This window comes from Nomia melanderi, chromosome 12 (genome assembly GCF_051020985.1).
Source record: "Nomia melanderi isolate GNS246 chromosome 12, iyNomMela1, whole genome shotgun sequence".
Taxonomy (NCBI): Eukaryota; Metazoa; Arthropoda; class Insecta; order Hymenoptera; family Halictidae; genus Nomia; species Nomia melanderi.
This window is the reverse complement of record NC_135010.1, coordinates 11,880,399-11,901,006: the sequence shown is the minus strand read 5'-3', so window position 1 is coordinate 11,901,006 and position 20,608 is coordinate 11,880,399. Positions and strand designations below refer to the sequence as shown.

The 20,608-nt window shown below is 37.5% G+C and overlaps 4 protein-coding genes across 6 annotated transcripts; 2 read left to right on the top strand and 2 right to left on the bottom strand.

Moving 5' to 3' along the window:
* Positions 1 to 121: 121 nt before the first annotated feature.
* On the bottom strand, positions 122 to 16,933 carry neb (kinesin family member nebbish). Of its 2 annotated transcripts, XM_031988016.2 has the most exons (13): positions 16,816 to 16,933; positions 16,463 to 16,738; positions 15,829 to 16,380; positions 15,189 to 15,735; positions 14,900 to 15,127; positions 14,690 to 14,818; positions 3,969 to 4,129; positions 3,178 to 3,378; positions 2,459 to 2,731; positions 1,909 to 1,981; positions 1,659 to 1,828; positions 1,117 to 1,579; positions 122 to 1,007 (listed from the first exon to the last, which is right to left on the bottom strand). In XM_031988016.2, the coding sequence occupies exons 2-13, from the start codon at positions 16,567 to 16,569 to the stop codon at positions 261 to 263; spliced, it is 3,651 nt and encodes a 1,216-aa protein (XP_031843876.1). In that variant the 5' UTR covers positions 16,570 to 16,738; positions 16,816 to 16,933; the 3' UTR covers positions 122 to 260. The 2 variants fall into 2 exon arrangements, with proteins under 2 accessions (XP_031843876.1, XP_031843875.1); XM_031988015.2 differs by lacking the exon at positions 16,816 to 16,933 and having other exon boundaries at positions 16,463 to 16,800.
* LOC116431922 (uncharacterized) lies at positions 8,036 to 14,660 on the top strand. Of its 2 annotated transcripts, none has more exons than XM_031988043.2 (2): positions 8,036 to 8,668; positions 13,478 to 14,660. In XM_031988043.2, the coding sequence occupies exons 1-2, from the start codon at positions 8,566 to 8,568 to the stop codon at positions 13,756 to 13,758; spliced, it is 384 nt and encodes a 127-aa protein (XP_031843903.1). In that variant the 5' UTR covers positions 8,036 to 8,565; the 3' UTR covers positions 13,759 to 14,660. The 2 variants fall into 2 exon arrangements, with proteins under 2 accessions (XP_031843903.1, XP_076228793.1); XM_076372678.1 differs by lacking the exon at positions 8,036 to 8,668 and adding an exon at positions 10,752 to 11,206.
* Positions 16,934 to 17,146: 213 nt separating the features above from the next.
* Positions 17,147 to 19,108, top strand: Catsup (zinc transporter catecholamines up). The gene is made up of 3 exons (XM_031988032.2): positions 17,147 to 18,073; positions 18,142 to 18,217; positions 18,298 to 19,108. The coding sequence occupies exons 1-3, from the start codon at positions 17,147 to 17,149 to the stop codon at positions 18,471 to 18,473; spliced, it is 1,179 nt and encodes a 392-aa protein (XP_031843892.1). The 3' UTR covers positions 18,474 to 19,108.
* On the bottom strand, positions 17,520 to 20,527 carry Ttc19 (tetratricopeptide repeat domain 19). Its single transcript, XM_031988033.2, has 4 exons — positions 20,178 to 20,527; positions 19,783 to 20,045; positions 19,391 to 19,698; positions 17,520 to 19,311 (listed from the first exon to the last, which is right to left on the bottom strand). Exons 1-4 carry the CDS (start codon positions 20,496 to 20,498, stop codon positions 19,091 to 19,093), a joined length of 1,113 nt encoding a protein of 370 aa, XP_031843893.1. The 5' UTR covers positions 20,499 to 20,527; the 3' UTR covers positions 17,520 to 19,090.
* Between the last annotated feature and the right edge of the window lie 81 nt (positions 20,528 to 20,608).

Sequence of the window (20,608 nt, the reverse complement as noted above, 5' to 3'; positions counted from 1 at the left end):
AGTGAATGCCGTTTGCAATGCTAGAATTATTATTCAATATTTTATATTAGAAAATAGAAAGTATTTTTTGGTGATACTTAATACAAGTGTCGTAAAATAAAATTTCTTTTAACATCTTAAATAACTTGTATAACTTTCGTATTATTGTAAAGAAATGTACATTCTTTATTCACACAAGAGTATTCATAGAATTTGTTCAGTTGTTTTAACTATAATCTCTTGTAAAAATTCAATTAATCTAAGTATTATCTCTTCTTAAACTAAGTCAGTTCTTTCTTTAATTTATCATTGAATCTCACATTTTTCTGAATTATTTTATCGAATAATCTATTATTGTTGCGTAATGTGGACTTCGATGGTGAATTAACGGGCTTTGTATGATCTTTACTGTAATCCTGCGAAGGACTTACGTTTATATTATCAGACTTTTCAATTACAGTTCCATCGTTATTTTGGGTACGATTTGGACTCTTATCTTCGTGTGTATGTGATCCTTTGACCCCTAACGTTTTGCGCAAATTATCAATAATATTCTGCATGTCGTCAAGGGGTTCTGTAACTCTTTGAATTTCATTATTTTTAACGCACAGTCTTCGTAAAGTTTTTGCAGCGAGCTCCATTTGCATAAGGCAGTTGTCTATACTTTCTTGTCCCTTGGTGTCGTCGAATGTCTGATTATTAAATGTAACCCCTAGCACTGATGTATCCGCAGACAGCTGCTGTAAACTTTCGTTCAAGTGCTTTTTCACTGGTGTCATATTTATAGATATTCGACTATTATTCAAAGAATCTTCAAAAGTTTCTGTATTTTCATAGCGTTCCCAAGTTCCATCCAATGTTGTACACAATTCTTTGATCGAATCCTCTATATCGTAATCTCGCAAACGATGTACCCAATCCAAAAATTTCATAGGCTGCAATAATGTTTCCTTCATGCAATCTCTGTTACGTATACGAATCGTTGGTTTCAGACTTTTATTTACAATTACTTGTTGTTGATCGAATTCCTGTAATACAATAATCAATTATATAATTCTATAAAAAATATAAATATTCTAATTTGTTGCTACTATTACGAATACTGATTTGTATATTATCTGACTAATAGATACGTACATAATTAATTCCGACTTCCCTGCATCGCTCGGTAGCTTCTCTTACCAGCAATTGCATTTCATGTAAAGTAATACCACCACAGCTGATCGCATCGGCACTTGCTTTCATCTTAAGAGCATATTCAGCATCTGCTGTTTTCTCACTCAAAATATTTTCTAATTCTTCCAAGAAGTTGGATTTATACGGCGTAACAATAATTTTCTTTTCCTCGGATTGCTTCTGTTTTAATCTATTGTTTATTTCAACCTCGTTTACAAGCAACTCTTTCTCCAATTCCAATTCTTTCTGTTTTTGATGAATCTGTTCTAATGCAAGCTTTTGTTCTTCCACTGTAGAACCAAGAATTTCAATCTTGCGTTCATAAGATAACTTTTGGGATCCCAATTGTACCTCAACTTCACGTTTCGCGTTCTCTAGTTCCTTTATAGCTTTTTGTTTGCTTTCCTCAAGCTCGGTTCTTAATCTTTAAATACAAGTTTGCATTGAATATTTATATACAAAAATGTTCCAATTCACAGGAGTATCATTTGGAAAGTACTTACTTTTCCTCTTGCACTTTAAGAATTTCTTGATAGGCAAACTCGTAATCCACGGTTTGCGCGGAGATCTGAATATTGCTATGCCCGTCATAGGGATTTGAGACTTTGAAGTAATGATTGCCGCCGATTACTAAGCGATCACCATGCTTGAGGACTACTTTACCAGTTACGATCTACAACAGAAACGAAGAACTGTAAAACAGTGGACGCATAATAATAAGATGGTGTAAGATAAGCATAAAATACGTTATACCTGTCCATTGACATAGGTATCTCCATCCATTTCAGAGGACAATAAAAGTTTCCCACTACTATTTTCGATGGTGCTGTCAAATATATAAAACACGATTAAAGCAACGATATTATACTGATGGTATATATGATAAAAAAATTCAGTTGCAAGCACGTTAGAAACCTTGTAGATGATGATCACTCATGGAAATACCTGGGGATCGACCAATTAATGAAAGCAAAAGGGTGAACAAGCTCGAGAACAATTGTATTATACGGAAGACTATCATGCAATCTTAATTATAATTTATTTTGTATCCAAGATTCACCACCTGAGGTCTATTATGTTGATAGAACAGACAAATGACATGCAACGACGACAAAAAACAACGAAGGAGGACAAACAGCGAAGACACTGTATTCCAATATCACACATCAAGACACGCCACACCAGTAACACATGAAAAATCTACCAAGCAAAAAGGGGAACAAGAACTTATGGACAAGTAGAGCAAGTCTAATGGATCTTCATATCAACTGAGCCATCAGAGTGCGAACGACCCGTAACTAACCAGTGCAAAGGTCTAACGAGAGGTCCATCCAACATAATATCCAAATTTTTGGAGGAACCTTCGGGCCCAGATTGTTTGCCGATGCGAACCAATCCAGGAGGAATCAGATACAACAGTGTTCCAGACAACATAGGATCGGCTGCAAGATTAATCAAACAAGGCTGTTTATCCTTCTCTTGGAAATCGATTTCGATAGCGATCCCGCAGCGACGCAAATACTTTAACTCCGAATTTTTCCTCTGCTCCGTCTCCCGTAGCCTTTTCGACCATGTCCTGCAATCATGAATAGCTAAATTCCTAGTTTCCATGGGCGACTTGATTATTTAAGTATCCATCGTTCCGGACCGCGTGTACTTTTCTCGTTTAATTCCCTTACAAATTTTCGTTGAGTCGCAAATTACTTTGGCCTCCCCTTATCAGAATTTATTTTAATCTATTATTTCATCTACAAGCAGTAAAGTAACAAAGTAATAAAAAAATATTCAGCAATACTCTTCATCGCTTTCATCAAGAGCTAACACAGTTCTTCCTTCTGCCGGAAGCTCCGGTTGAATTTACGGCTAACCGCAAGTAACTTCCGTTCCGTTTATATCTTTTTTTCAATACAGAACGGACGAGTCTAATAATAATGATCGGATCCTTAATGCGATCGGAGAGAACGAGATAAACTCACAAGCGAAAGAGGAGATTCAGTAAGTTCTCTGGTAAGATTCACTTACATCTGAGTGGCGGAAAGTTGTTCCTCGGTTTTCTTCAACTGATCCCTCAGTTTGTCGATTTCCTGTTGTTTCTGCTTGATCTCATTACTATTTTCACCATTCGGTTGAATGGAATCTAAAAGCCTTCGGGGCACGATCCCCAATTGCTTCTCGTATCCTTCGCGGACGCCGCGTAACCGTTGAACTTCCGCTTTCAGCTCGCTGAAACGGGAAAATGAGAACCATAACGAAATAAAACGATGCCTTCGGCGTAATTGCACCCGTTAACAATCATTAGGTTATACGTGCGGCGACGCCACAAACGAATTTTCTTTTGTTTCGCCGATTTAAGCTCGAACCTCGGTCCATGCTACTGTTTCCTTTTTCGAAATGAAAACCCGAAACATTAAAGACCTTCGTAACAGTCTAAATTACATATCGAACTTTTAAATATTAGAAAAGAGAAACATACGGATGAGTCTTTTGTTATTCGAATAATCAAATGACTTGCTTGTTCCTTTCGATCTCAGATATCGAAGACTCAAAGCGTTAACGTAAAACGAGATAAAGGAAAAAGTTTCAAGATAATAAAAATCAAGTGTCATTCGTTTGATGCACGCGCAATAGCACCGACGTACTTAGACTATGAATCTTAATACGATATTAATACCAGTATCAATTTTATCGCCCATGCTCTTGACAGGCAACACGATTTACCCCTTTAGGGGATTTCTTCGAGATATAATCCGTAATTGAACCTATCTCCGTATCTTCCGATCGAACGGAAACGCGCGATAATGAAAAGTTGTTACCGAATCAGTTTCTCGTGCGGATCTTCGTTAATTCGTATGCGATTAACAATGGCTCGGGCTTGACAAGCGTATCGAAGGGTCGCAAGCGTCTCTTCCACGTGTATGTTGGCCGGCGACACGGTCCCAAGCATCGCTGTTCTCGAATTGCCGCCGAGGCTCTCCTGCGAAGTTCAAAAAATAGTTTTTCACCATGAAATAATGGACTACACGAGCAATTTGCATGCTACGTATTACATATAACAAACGATACACCGTCACTGTTGCGTTTCCTCCGCGACAAGCGTTTCGAAAACGAGTAACAGTGCTTTTGCTGTTGAAAAAAATTGGAGAATTAATGTTTTGGCTTCTGAAGCTATAAAAAGAAGAGCTTTCTCTTAGAAAAACGAAGAAACGAGTAAATTCTTGAGTAATTAAAAAGAATATTATTTACTCCATTAGAATTGACAAAAATCAGGAAGTATCAAGGAGTAGAGTCGACGGCATTGGTCTTCGAGCGAGTCAATTTACACTCCATCGAAAGGAACGCTGTAGTCTAGACCTTGGTCTCCGGTACAAAATAAGACGAGCAGTAATAGAGTTCATTCGAGTGAAAGAAAAAAGGTAGTACTCTCGAATGTCAGAATAGTGTCGAGGTCGTCGAGATACACGTGGCTCTCGCTGCCGAAGGGTCCATTGATCGAGAGACTTCAACGCGTGGTGCGCGCTTCGGCAACGGAGGACGCGAGTATATTCGAAACGTACCGTCAGGATCAACGAATAAGCAAACAAAAGGATGAGCACCGAGGACAAACATGCTGACAAGACGATCGGGATGTTCGAGAGTGTTCATGCAACGATTAACTAAACATCTATCGATTAGAAAAAAGACGATAGAAGACAAAGCTTGATCGTTGATCCATGGAACGATGATCAACAACGTAATCAATAGATTACGTGAAAAGTAATCACGCCTTTCAGCGAAGTTTATTGTTTAACCGGATCCTCCGGCTCAAGTACATACAAAGGTTCAAGGTGTTCTGTCTGTAATCTCGTTTCTTTTCGTACGCATAAATAATCATTATCTGGACGATAAGGTGTAAAGGATCGAGAAGAATGATTGCCGTCGAGTGGTGCTTGTTCCGTTATCGATCACACCTTGGCGTTTCTTTCTTTAAGCGTTCATCCAGATACGGCCAATAAAACGATAAGTCCGCAAATAGAAGAGTTCCTCCTTCGTGTAAACTCTCGAAGCCTCGAACCTTGCCGCTGAGTCCACATTTGACGATGGAAAACATGCGTCTCGGCCGGCCATTATCAGCGACGTTATTACCCCGATCAGGTGGTAAACTTCGTGTCGCCAATTATTGCCGTTGCTCTTTGATTCTCGTTTCTTTCTCGCCGCTGACAAAAAATCTCGTTTCAACCGGCTGCGTAATCTAGCCTGTCGTAATCGTCTTTATCAGATACGTTATCGTCGCGCGCGCGGATTATCGAAATGCATCGCGATATCCGAGAACGTCCCCTATTGTTAGAATGCACGCTCGGATCAGAAATGACCGAACGATCAAGAAAAGTAAAGAAACAAACAGCGATGCTTCGTAAAAATTCCATACAGATTTATCTCTCGTTACGACTCGTAATCTTGCGCGATGTTATCAGCAACGACGCTCCATTTATTCATGTCTGTCCCGTTATTGTAATTCGGCTTGAAGAGCAGGGACTTTTATGGCCCGCGATAACAATAAGTCTTCCAGTAAAATAACGCATTTGTTCAACGGTTCAAGGATGCCGAACGGCCGGAGAGAAAATTGTAAATAGCGGTGTTCGCGTTATTTATAAAATACAGAGAATATTACGCGAGAAACGGCGATTAGTCTTGTCGAATACGATAACGAAGACACGGTCGGATGATGGATTATCATTGAACTTGTACCGAATATCTCGTGTAACGAAGTTTTATCGAAGCACCCGCTTTTTTCTCGTTTCCGAGATAGATATTTGCGTCACAAGGCGAGCCCCTGTCGTGTAAACAATTTCTAAGGTATTACAAATTGCGTTGACAATGGCCAATTTCTATGCTGTCGACTATCGCTCTCACTATTGGAAAAAACCCATGAACACGATGAGCTCGCACGATACGAAGTATGATAAAAAGTAATTCGTTGTAAGTCGCTTATTCAACGGTGGAAGAAATTTTAATCTCTCAGACACACTGACTGGTTGATTAACACGAGGATACTTGTATATATTCATCAACTTCTCTTTCCTCGAGCCTACCGATCCAGATCGTAAAAATAATACCGAACACAAGGCGAAAGTAATTATTCCCCTTATCAACAGTTCCTATATTGAATATTAAATAGAGGAGGTTATCAAATTTCACGCGATATGCATAGAATGGTTCGAAACATGGTAAACACCGATATTGAATAATAGACCCAGCATTACCATCACGATACATGTCGATTCAGCATATGTAATTAGTTAGGAAAAATGTAAACACGGATAAGTTTTTTATTCCGAGAAAAATTAGCATCCTCGGCTGAGTATAATTTCCGGTGTACCAATTAAATCCCGCCGTGAGTATGCATCATCTATCGGGCGCCTCGGATCGTTTTTTACGAAAAAATGACTAATTCAATTATTCGGAGTGTACAGAGGAATGAATCATCTCTAAAACGACGTGATACTCGCTACGTATCCAATGAGTCCTTTCGTCAGTCGCGTACTCTTTCATGCGTCTAACAAACACAATGGAGCCTGTCCGACAATTGAACGCCTAAAAGCGTACATACTAACGTAGATTTCTCCGGGTTAATTACTCGATTAAACCGTCTGTCGGCTTGCGACGATGTGCTCCGAGGAAACGAATTTTTCTGTTAACAAAAACAGGCAGGATCTTTGCATCAACCCGGTATAGCATGTTTGCAAACTATCATAACGTCTGCGAAGGACACTTCTTCCTTCCGCGTCAATCCAATAGTAATGACTACCTATCTTGTTGACAGTTGGAACAGCATTTTTGAATACGATAAAAACATTTATGTTTCCTAGAAGCGATAACTCAGCTAATTTATTCAAAAAGGAAACGCACTTTTCCTGGTTTCGCTTCGGGATCCAAAGGGTTGACAGGTTAACCGCGATTTCGGTCACTGGTGACGCTTCTGAATTACTTGGAAACAATCGTTACACGTGAGGTAAAAACTAAGTTGACAATAGTGTAACGCAAAGATTCTGACAAATAATGAGTAATTGTTCTTGTTTTTCTGTGCTACAAAGGGATAACTCCATGGAAGCATGGTGAAAATTTTCGTGACGCTTGGCACGTACGCTACCAGCGTCATATACTTGTGACGGCCGTAACCCTATATTCTGCACAACGAAAATAAAATGAATCCTATAGATACTGTTATTAGAAATGATAAACAACGACACTATATCTAGGAACTCAATGACTCGTTTCAGTCACATTGTTCTAATATTTTGCTTAGATTCATTGGATTAGCGCGTTAACCCTTTGCACTCGGAAGTTCGCTAGAAATATTTAACATTTCCTCGGAAGACGAAGACGATATTCTCTGAAACTAACAGAAATCACAAGTACATTGAGGAACAAAACTACCTTACTCCAATATTTCACGTATCGCATTATACGTTCAACACGAAACAGATTTTACAGTTTTCCCTAAAATCAAGTGACGAGTCACCTTTTGAAGTCAAAGTGTTAACCCTTTGCGAAGCTTCTTTGAAATGTAGAAAACCTTCAACATGAAGCTAAATTATACATTGCTTAAATAAAACAAATACAAACGTTCCACCTAAACATCGACATTCGTCCGTAAAGGGTTAAAGGTCCATCCGAGGTGAGTTCCGAGCGGCACCGGTTTTCCACGGTCCACCGGCGAGTTCCGGCAAAGGTGAGCAAGCCGGCCGATTCCGGCGCAGGCCGGGCGGCCGGAGAAAAGGGAAAAGGCGAAGGTAAACCAGGGAAACGCGTTTAAAAGCCGTAAAATCCGCGATGCAATTCGCGAAGGTGATCGCCGCGGCGTAGGAGGGGCGAGTCGAGCCGGCGAAGGGGGGGCGAGCGGCGCGGAGAGAAGCGGTGAGGCCGGTGGCCGATGGAGAGGGACAAGCCGACGGATAAACATTACGTGCACAGCGAGTCCGCACACACGTTCGTTTAGTTGAAAGGAAAACATCGTGGCGATCCGACGCTGTGCGCCGATCGTCGTCGCATTTCGCAGACACCGAGTTTCCCACCGGTCTATCCAACGACAGCTCCGGCGTGCCCGGCTGTTTACCGATGCGTTGTCCTTGGTCAAGAACAGAAGAACCACCTGAGACCACTGGTACCGATCCACCTGGGACAGCCTGAGGAAGTTCTCGTTTTAGAAAGGCGAGGTAAAGCCAGCTCGCTCGCTCGTTCGTGGCTCTCATTGCGAGGAGTGCGAGCGGATCGAAGAAAGAAGGAAAGGAAGAAGTATACCGTTGTAGATACAGTCCACGCTACCAGAAGAGGATCGCCGGACGAGTTTCCCGGAGGGACGTTCAACGATCGGATTAAAGGGTCCACGCGCAGAACAGATCCTCCTAAGACGTTGGACGGACACGGTCGATCATGGATCTAGTCTACGTCCCCGAAGTCCTGACCTACGGCTTCCTCAGGGGTCAACAGTACAGGGACTACGAGCAGCCCTGGAATACAAACTATTTCAACGACGGTACGTGCGCCTCGCTTGTGCGTAGTAAACAAGTGTTGCATGGAGGAATACGGTATCGGGACCGGCTCCCATTCATGAACTTCCCGATGGAGGATGTGGGAGCAGGTGGCGTGCGATCGGCGCCGCACGGTCCGTTCATTTTCTTTCGAGCAATAATCGTTGCGATTAAACTAGATCTTGTTATTCCTCCGTGTACACATTCCTTGGCGAACGGTATCTCCGCGTGTAAACAGAACGTACACTCGGAGCACGTGTCAATCTGCGCTCCGCGGAACGCTGGGAAGAGCGTTCACGTTGTCCTTATCGCGTGAACTTGCTTTTTCTTCTTTTATTTTATTCTCTCTTTTCACCGGAGAGTCGGGCTTCTTTGGGGTGCCGATGTTACGTTAGGACGCGACCGGTTGAACGCGAGGGATAAGTCTTTGCCGTTGACAGCTCGGCAAGTTCAACTTTATCTGCGCCGTATTCTGTTTTGGTATTGTGATGACGAACGGTAGTAATGGCTTCGTTCTGCTCGGCTGAGTGAAATTATGGTTCACTATTGTTCGACTTTGTAATTAGCTTCCTTTCTTATATAATAATGTTCTTTCTTTAATTTCTCTTGTGGAAGATGTAACTTTATAATATTGTTTCCTTCTAATATTTCGTATACTTCTAATATACTTTCTTCTCATATTTTTCTTATATAAGGTAGAACAACTTTCAAAATATTTTCTTCTGCTCTTTATAATATTGCTTTCTTCTAATATTTCGTATACTTCTAATATAATACTTTCTTCTGCTCTTTATAACATTGCTTTCTTCTAATATTTCATATACTTCTAATATAATACTTTCTTCTGATATTTTTCTTATATAAGATAGAATAACTTCCAAAATATTTTCTTCTGCCCTTTAAAATATTGCTTTCTTCTAATATTTCGTATACTTCTAATATACTTTCTTCTGATATTTTTCTTATATAAGATAGAACAACTTTCAAAATATCTTCTGCTCTTTATAATATTGCTTTCTTCTAATATTTCGTATACTTCTAATATACTTTCTTCTAATATCTTTCTTATATAAGATATTACAACTTTCAAAATATTTTCTTCTCTGTTCCATTTGCGACTGCTGTAAGGTTCTCCGTTTCGAACAGATCGTTACAAGGCTGATATTCCTACAGTTTCTAAACTTCTGTCCCTGTTTTAACGTGAGAAATCATTAGATCGTCTTCATTTTCAGGCGATGAGCATTAAAACAGCGAAAAATGCGTAGTCTCGCATTGTTACGTGAACCGGCGAGGATCTCGATTCGTTCCAGCGATACCTTTCCCCGATCGCTGCCGAGGAAAGTTCTGAATCGTCTTCCTCGATGGAACCACGGGTTCCTCGATGTGAAAGCACGTTGGAATCTCGATCGTTACTTAAGCAACCCGTTTTCCCTAATTCCCTTCCGATCCGATCTACCTTCGCGCGAAAACGCGCCGCGGCGGCCGAGGAGCAAACTGGTAGCGCGATTTAAATTCAATGCATCTTCTCGTCCTTCTATTCTGAAAATGGCGCGAAACGCTGGGAAACGAGGACGCGAATTCTTGCAAAAGCACGAGAGCTCCCGATTCCCATCGCGAAATATCGAATCCCCGCGAAGACCGAGGCGTCATCGACGAATCTGGTAACGCCGATGCACTAATTTGCGATTCTGATTTTTGTTCGGCTTCCTAAAGCGAAATTCAAATATCCTCGATTCATTATCGTCTCATTGGAATATCGGAAAATCGTTGACGTACTTCGCACAGGTAACAATTATTGAGATATGCGTCAACAATACGTGGTTTCGTCAATAGATACGTATTACGCAGCAAAAATCGCACAGACATTTCCGAGTTATCTATTCTTTGAACTTGAAACTCGTTAATCAATGGTAACCGGTCACTGAACATAAACTATGGAATTCGCATTTTCTCGGGAAAAACCATTCAGTACTTCGAAAACATCGACGGACTTCGAATTCTCCTATTCCTCGATCAACGCGTTCATACCATGTACCACCGGTGGTACACAGGTTTGTAAGATTGAAGTAAATCAACGGTAATAAGTAATTTACATTTGTACAATTGGCTACTAAAGTCAACCAGAGGCGTAACAATAGAATGCGGTTCAATATTTTCGCAAACACAGAGAAACATGTCCTGAATCCGTTGAATCGAAATTTCGAATTGTCCGAACGGCGTACCAGGTTCCGACGCGGAGTACAAAGAAATTCACAGATTTGATTGTAACAAGAAATTTCCTCGGAAATCTGATCCTGTCTCCGTAATTTCGAGCGATCCTCGAGTTGGGCGTGTTCACGGCGAACAACAGGTATTCTACATAGTTGGCCCCACCCTTCGCGTTATCGTCGAAGAGAACTGGTTGCACAAAGCCGACGTCTCGCATTATTTATCATACATTACGTCCGGACACGATCATTATCGGTGCTCTAGTAATAATTTCTAGAAGCAGGATATGGAACGCAGTTTCGGCCGTAACGAATTGTTTACACCGCGAACGTTGCGTAAGTAGGCGAGGCTGTAAACAAATGGAACACGATACTCTAGTCGTTAAAGAAAACATATTTACGATGGTCGTGATCGCGGTTGTTCGCGGTCGCCGCCGATTTCGTAATGAAATATGCTAACGACCGACCGGCGGCCATTGCGCGATGGATCCTCGTACGCCGTTTACTCGGATAGCACTCCGCCGTCGACGTATGTTTTTTTTCTATTCGCGTACGTCGCTAAAAGAACACAAGTTCGTCTAAATATAGCGCTACTTACCGGCGCATCACACCGCCGGAGGTAAAAATATCGCGTGACAATAAGGCGTAGCGCATGAATTGCAATCGCTTACTTACGGAAATCGGCGGTAATTGCGGGTTCTACGAGCGCCGTTAATTTGTCGTGATTACACGCGAAAACGTGCGACAAAGATTGTCGAATCTTTATGTATCGGGAATGAAAATTATCGGGTTACGTATATCACGGTGTAGCAGACGGTTGAACCAGATTTTTAATCAGTCGACTAGAATCTTCTCCATTAACTTTGACCCTTTACGGACAAATGTCGACATCTCGGTCGAACGATTTAATTATTTGAATAGTAAGTGATCAGTGCGTAGTTCCCTTTTTTACTATTGCTTAAGTATTCGATGCATAATTTAGCTTCATACGTTGCAAGCTTTGTATAAAAGTCCGCGAAGGGTTAATTGATGCAATAGGTTTCATTGAAAATTGTTTTGCAGAAGCAAACATCTCCAGTTCAAGACTTGCTGAATAACAAAAGAAAGTGAACTAAGGGAAAAGTGGGTGATCTCTCCATTCGGTTAACACGTTTGCAGACAGTAAAAATTTTGGGTGCATAATAATTTCAAAAAATCAAGCCTATATGAAATTAAATTCAGACAACGTGGCTTACAAATTTCAATGTTGTAGCATTCATGTAATTTTGCATCAAAATGGAAATGAATGATATAGCATTCGCGTCCGCGAACGTGTTAGTGATTATAGGTTCTCTTTTCGACTGTGCATATTCTAACGTGCATTATAAACGAGATCCCAGTTTATCTTCCGTTGCACGACGGGATCCGAGTAGCGCCTTGCGTGTTTCGAAACTCGCTTTTGGACTCTGCAACTCACGTGCTTTTAGCAACCCGTACGAGTCTATTTCTAGTCGACCGATTTGCAAAGGATGTTCCCGTGACTCCCTTCTATTCGCAGACGTTGCAACGATGATGCATCGAATCGCGATAAAAATGTTGCTCATCTCTTTCTCCCTTTCTTTCCCAGACCGAAACAGGAAACGATCGAGATAAACCGTAAGCCGAGTAATTCGCTCTTACTCAAACGTCAATTTTTATCTCTGAGACTTTCTTTATCTGCCGGAATCGTTATTCTCTCGAGCACCGGCTGATCCGTGGATAACGACGTAAATTTCACGCGTGAAACGGAGCCAAAGACGCGTACGTGCGTCTTATCGCGTGCACCGCTGCTCGCAAGAAAGCGGATGAGAGAGATTTACACGAAACAAGCGATTTTGATGTTCCTTGCATCGTTGATCCTTCGCGATCGAATGCCGCCGTAATGGCGACTTCGAGCTTCGACGTCTAAATTCGAAAGCTGCCAATGAATAATTCAATTATTCTAATCAGGAAACATTGATACGCATCTTTTCCTTTTTCTAGTATTTAATACTCCGCTTTTTTAATGAAAAAGGTAATCGGAAGTTTAAAATTCTCGTCCGCAAAGGGTATCGCATTATTTAGAAGTATCGCTGAAAATTGGCACAACTTTCAAATTAATTGAGAATTGTAATTTGTAAGATAACTAATGTCGAATGAGAACGTTCAATAGTGTAAATTACTAGATAATGGTATAAGGCAAGAGACGGTTAGCAAATAATCGGTAATTTCTCCTTTTCGACTTCGCTTCGAGAGGATAAGCGATATTATGAAATGCTGACATTTCCCGTGTCAAAGTATTCATAATTAAATTGAATAGCGACGAGTCGGCAGATTGCTACGTGCTTCGAGGCACGCCCGTGAGGACACAGTTCACGAAACATTCCTGTCTAGCGCCAATGACGAAAACATCTTCGATAGTCTGTTAGAACTTGCGTCATAATCGAATGCTCGTATACGTGGAAATCGTCGAAGCGATTTTTTCCGCTGATTATTCGTTTCGTTAACTTTCAACCGCGACTCGTGAGATCGTTGTCTGTCAGCTGGAAATGTTAGAAAGTTTATTTTTAAAGGGGCACCGGTTTCCAATGGGATACGATTGTGTTCCAGGCCGATCGCAGAATCATTATCAGCGGCTGCCGCAGCAACACCACGACCAGAAACAATTGTCGAAAGAGAATTGCCACCTGTGCCGAGAGAACAAAAGAAGAAGCCTCGCGGCTTACATAAGAGGCAAATCGCGGAGAAGTTCTTGCAAAGAGATCCACGAGGAAGAAGACGAGCAGGACGTTAGGGAGGAGAATGATGTAAATAGTGATGATCAGCCGTCGAAAGTGGAAAACGAAAGTTCAAAGGCCGGCGACTCGAAAGAGGAGCGTAAGGAGTCGTAATACAGTTAAAATCGTCTTGCATAATTGCACGCTGCATAATTGCGATACACTTCGGGTAGACTCTTATAGATATCGATGAACTTTGCATACGGGATACACGATACGTAAACAGTTTCGGCGATATAACGATTAATTTATTTTTGTCATTTTTTCATACTTCCGAATGGAAGAAGACAAAAGTACTACCTTATTGGTATGTATATACAAAATGTATACACACGTGGATTATTATTGAAACGGTAGGCGTGCGAGAGAAATTAATGCTCTGCCGTGTTGAGATAATATATTTAATTAAAGAATGATTCGTTAATCGGTAACGAGCATGAGATAGGTTTACGCATTATTGATTGTTTAAATTTCTTCCAATACATTGTTTATTATAAGAAGCATGGTAAAGATGTTACGTTATTATTCAACGATTCTTGTATCTAATAAACTGCATTTACATAGAAAATTAGAATTAAGAGGATATTCAATGGGATATTGAATAATTTATAAGACTGACTTTACACAAGGAACTATATTGGAAGAAATGTTGGCTGAAGATAATGTTATAGTTAGTTAATAAGTATGTTAGAGAATAGAGTGGTACCTCGACTTAATTATCTATCTAAGTTTGTACCATGGAACCCAGTTTTTCATTATATTATAATGCAGGATTATAGAAGCATCACGGTTCGTTTCTCGAAATTAAGTTTGAATCTAAAGATTAAAATGGATTACGAAGAAAGTTCGTATGCTGAAAAGTTTGTATGTAGAGCAGCTCGTAAGTCGAGGTACCACTGTATATTGTAGAGATAATATAGAATGCTAAAGAAGTACTATTATTATAATATTTACAGACTGTTAAAGAATGCTTTATTAATAGCAAAAGCAATAAATAAGTAATCCTAGAAAGATAATCTTTCTGATTTGTTTTAATGTCACTTACCTTCAACAGCCATGTAAGCACGGATTCTCTATATGGAACGAAACCTCGTTTGCGATTATTTGTGTTTTCAGCAAGAGAAGCAATCACTTTTCCTAATGTAAGCAGTGACTTGTTAATGGATACACCTTCCTATAACATACAATTGAATATATTATATATAGACAAGTTACTATAAAATTTAACTATGTATCCAGATGTAATGAAACAAACCTTCAATCTATCACCACTGGCACATGTTTGGCTGAGTCTCTCACTGCCTGCTAGATCCACTAAATTAATTTTGCTGCGGCGACTAGGATCTACACGGTCCTTGCTTGAATGATTATTCACTTGTGTTTGTGTTAATATGATACTAAATATACTATGAGACCTTGAGCTTTTTTCATTCATTCCTGTTGCTGCAGTAGCCCGCTGAGAATTGCCCACTTTAAGCCAGGTCTGAAATATATAATGTGTAGTGATATACATAAGTGATTATAGAAAAATTTGAATACCATACCTGCAAATCTTTGTAATTCTGTATACAATGTTGACTCAAATCAACAATGTATGGACCGAATACAGGATGTTCTCTGACTTTAAGGGGAGCTCTTTTTACTCCATTGTTAACATTCGTTAAAAGGTCGTGTATCTTTTCATTGTAAATTTCAAAATAACTAATTTCTACTGTGGTTGTGATGTTGATATTTGTAGATATTCTTGAAAATATGTTTTGACAAAATCTGGGTATAATACCAGTTGCTTCATTGAACACTGTTGGATTTGTCTGTGAAGATTCTTGACCCATCATACTGTAACTTTTACCAGAGCCTGTTTGTCCATAGGCGAATAAACAAACGTTGTATCCTTCGAAAGCATTTTGTATTAATGGTAGAACCATATTTTTAAATATAGTTTCTTGACTGGCATGACCAATTTTTGTTGAATCTTCATATGACACAAAACAGTGATCATACGTGAAAGTGTGTTGAACAGATTCACAATTGACAACGATACTTTGGTCATTAACTTGCACAACTGATGTGATTTTTGAATCACTTAATTCTCTATATTAACAAAACAGAAAACATTACATTTAAATATAGTATTCTATCATGACTTTTATAATATGGGTAATTAATTTAAATATAGAAACTTACTTTGCATTTAAGGGTCTAACACGTATTCCTACAATCAAATTACTACTTTCTCCCTCAATTACTGTTTGATCATCTACACCAACTTCATTTAATTTAACAGATGGTGTTTCTACCTGTACTACACTAAAACAATCAGGTGTTGCTTCAGATAAAACATTGTCACTAAAATAACGTTTTATAGGTGTCTTGCTTGCAGGTAAAATATTTATTTTTGTAGTACTTGTAGCGGTACGTGTTTTATATTGTTTAGGAGTACAAAAATGTACTGTTGGTGTTTTATCGTTTAACAGAGTTGTCGATATTATCTTTGTTGTTTTACATTTTTCATTGGGTAATATACTTTCAGGGAATAAAACTTGTTTCCTTTGAAGTGTATTTACAGACTTTGAACGTGTAAGATTTGAATTAGATGGTGTGTTTGTTAATTTAGAATTTTCAACTGATTCATTATTAAAAAATATTTTACGTTTTTCAAGTTTCAAACATTTGTTCTCCTGTTGATTTTGAATCCCTTTGTAAGGGGTGTCAAACATGTCAGAGCACATTTTTTCCCTACAAATGGTAGAATAGAATGTAAATAAACATTTATTATATATAGCACAAGAAATAAAATGAAGGCAGAAGATATACTTACGTTTTATTAAGAGAATTTGTATTTTCTTTGTCGAAATTAATAGGTGAACTTGAAAAAATGGCATCACAAAATCCATACCTCATAGTTTTCAATGTATTATGTTCCATCTTGATATCATGTGTAAGATATTTTTAAATCTAAGACATTTACTTGATAAAAATTTTGTTTTCAATTATCTAACCTTGCAAAACGTTGGTTTATTGACAGCGGCATGCAATTTCTACGTTTATTTTAACCAATTGAAATTTTAGTCGCCATAACGAGCAACGAATTTTCCTACACGAACATTTTGTGTGAAACCTATTGTACATTCTCTTCCTTAATATGTATTATAGCTACATATTTCTACTAACCAATATATTATTCTAAAATCAGCAATTATGTGTAATTTTTAGCTTTAAGTAATAGGACCATTGTTGTAACGATCTCTTAAATTTCAAATTTATAAATGTTGAGGCTGGCCAATGTCAGTGAATCAGCATTGCCAACATGTAGTATCACTTTTCAAGAAACGAACTGAACACATTGTGATAACACTAACTTGCAACGTGGCTGTGTTTTTATTTTAATAAATGCCACAAAAAGTTATTCTCTGCAATATAGATTTAGAATTAAAATCAAATTAAGATTTAGATTAACATTAATTACATTTTAATCAATTCGTAAAAAGTTGTGGAAATAATTATGGCGACAGAAGATAACCAATACAATTATACAAATAAATGGATTTCAAAAATTGTATTTACAATATTTCTGACACTTATAGTATTAAATTTGCCAACCCTTTGCCAAGCCCACAGTCATGATAAATCACCAAGTTTTAAGTACACAAAGGAAGCTAATGAAGTGCACATGGAACATTCAATACACCATCATCAAGTAGTTCAGGATGAGCACAATAAACATGTTCATCAACAGAAACCAGTTACATCCAACAAAACACAGAATGTGTTTCTTAAAGCTATTACATCCACTTTAATTATATCAGTGGTTCCACTTCTTATTTTATTCTTTGTTCCTTTAGACAATACAAAAGAACGTGAACCATTGCTAAAGATATTGTTAAGTTTCGCATCTGGTGGGCTGCTGGGAGATGCATTTTTACATTTAATACCACATGCTTTGGTTCCTCACTCAAATGAGTCTAAAGAAACACATTCACACCAACATTCTCATAGCCATGATGACGAAGAATCCCATCATGTCCATGATATGTCCGTTGGTTTATGCGTATTATTAGGTATAATCATGTTTTTAATTGTGGAGAAAGCAGTAAGACTTATAAAAACTGATCATACTCACTCACATGTACATAGCATCACAGAAAATGTATCGAAAGAAAAGAAAAACAATAAAAACAAAAATACAGATAAATGTGATGTAGCTTCTAAGGAATCTAAGGATCTTCAGAATGAAATGAAAATTACTGGATACTTAAACCTAGCTGCAGACTTTTTACATAATTTTACAGACGGCCTAGCTATTGGAGCCAGTTATTTAGCTGGCAACAATATTGGTTTTATTACCACTATTATAATTTTGTTACATGAAATACCTCATGAAATTGGAGATTTCGCTATTTTAATACAAAGTGGCTGTAGTAAGAGAAAAGTAAGATATATGAGAGATGAATTCTCTGTTGTCAGAGGCAGATTATAAATATGTTATCTTTATTACAGGCTATGATGCTTCAGGTTGGTACCGCAGTCAGTGCTATGTTAGGAACCTGTGTATCATTGCTTGCAGAAGGCATAGGTAAAAATGAATCACGATATTACAATAAACATAGTTCTGATTGATTCATTTGCCATTCAAAATGTTATTTGAACTTACAGATGATCTTGCAACTATGTGGATTCTTCCATTTACAGCTGGTGGATTTATTTATATTGCAACAGTATCTGTAATACCAGAACTTTTAACCGATACCAAATTTGGACAGTCTGTATTAGAAATTATTGCACTTCTCTCTGGTGTATATATGATGGTACTCATAGCAAAATATGAATAAGGTCAATGTTATAATACCTTTTTTGATTGATATTACTTAATAAAAATCTTAATTATTATAACAAAATCCTTAAATTAGAACTTGTATTTTTATAAGGCTATAATTATGTTTACTGATGGATGATATTAGTGATAATTTAAAAATGTTGTATGATACGACTGCCAGTGAAAATAGTGTTATTTTATGCATTTACTACAAATATTAACATGTATAAATTTATAAGTTACTGAAAAAACCGGAAAACATAATATTCTATTAAAATTATGAAGGCTGTAACTTTAATTTATATTAAACTTTTACAAAATTTGCAAAAGACTTTATAGTAGTGTGTTAATAGACTGTATAAAATTATAAAAATGATTTATCAGGAGAAAAAGAGTGATTAAAAGTATTGAATAAACTCATCAAAGATAATGCATTAATTTTACACAAGTAGTTTTAAGATAAATGTATGCAGATAATAAAAGATAAAAAGAATGCGTATTTCGTATATAGATGAAATGAATACATAATCTATTCTATACTGTAATAAAAAATCATGTTTCTATTTCACTTGATTTACTAATTATACATAATTGTAATAATTAAATTATAATTAAACTCTTATTAATAAAATTTTAATTATTATTTTTACTTTTCTGCTGAGACATTATTTCCTTTATCCTCTCAAGACATTTTTCAGCTACATCTACAGATTTATCATGATTTTGTGATTTTCCTAATCGTTTTCCTTCTGTACAATTCTTTTTTGCTTCCTTATATAATCCTTTTTCAAGATATACATTTCCCAAATTAACATAAATAGAACCTATGTCAATCATATCTGGTAATTCTGCTCCTATAAATGTTGTAACTTATTGTTTAAACTATTCTGAAGTTTATAATTGAAGGATTACCAACTATAGCATGTGCATTACCTATTTTTATTGCTTCAGTTATATATTCAATAGCTTGATCATACTCTTTCATCATACACTTTACAGTTCCCAAATCATTTAGTAATATAACAGTTTGCTCATCTTCCTCACCCAGAATTTTTATAGCTATATTATATGCTTCAGTGAGGTACTTAAGAGCATCAATATATCGTGATTCTGAAAGAAGCAAGCTACCATACCATTCTGAAGCTAAACCCACTAATTGTAGAACATCTGGATTTTCATTATCCTTAGCCATATGCTTTTGTAACTGTTGTAGGCAAAATTGGAAACCATTTTCAGCTTTTCTATGTTCACAAACAAAAGTGTTATATGATGTTACTGTACGTAACATTGAAACACTATATGCAACATTGAAAAAGCTTGCTCACTTTATTTCTCCTGTTCTACTATACATGTTAGCGAGTTTAAGACTAATATGAACGACTGCTAAATCATCTTCAGTCATTCCTTTGGACATTAATCTTTGTAAAACAGATACAAATAATTTTTCTGCTTTGTTAAATTGATCTAACTTGAATGCAAGATTAGCCATTACATCGTAAACATACGTTATACCATCATAATGTTGTAAAAGTTGTGCTTGTCGCAAAGCAACATGTAACATTTGTTCAGCTTTTTTATATTCTTTCTTCTACAAAGACAAAAAATACCAATAAAATTATATTATAATAATGTATTTGTTTTTCACTCAATAGCATTTAATTACATTGTTACCAATTATAATGAAAGATACATTATAATATTATCATTTGTTATACTTAACCTGAATCAGTAAAATCGATCGTTTTATTGTCGTTTCTAATTGCAAAACTGCATCTTTCTCTTCATCATCATCATCATCACCGAAACCAAACAGAGTAAACAAAAAGGTACCGGAAATTACAACAAACTTCGTTCGCGCCGTCTTTCGTTGTTCATGAAATTTGTTACAATTCATTTGTATTTCGTGAATTTGTGGTAAACACATTATTAAGGCATTTTTCCTTGAATTTAATCGATAAATATTTGTAATAATTAAATTAGATCTTGCAAATATTTGAGCATGTTTGAAAGCATGAGCTATTATGTTTCGACAATACATCATATAAAATATTTAATTGCAATTCCACAAGACTAACAGCATTCATACGCTTCGTTATATAATTTCTCTAATAATACGTATATGACTATACGCACGTATGGTATGCTTAATAA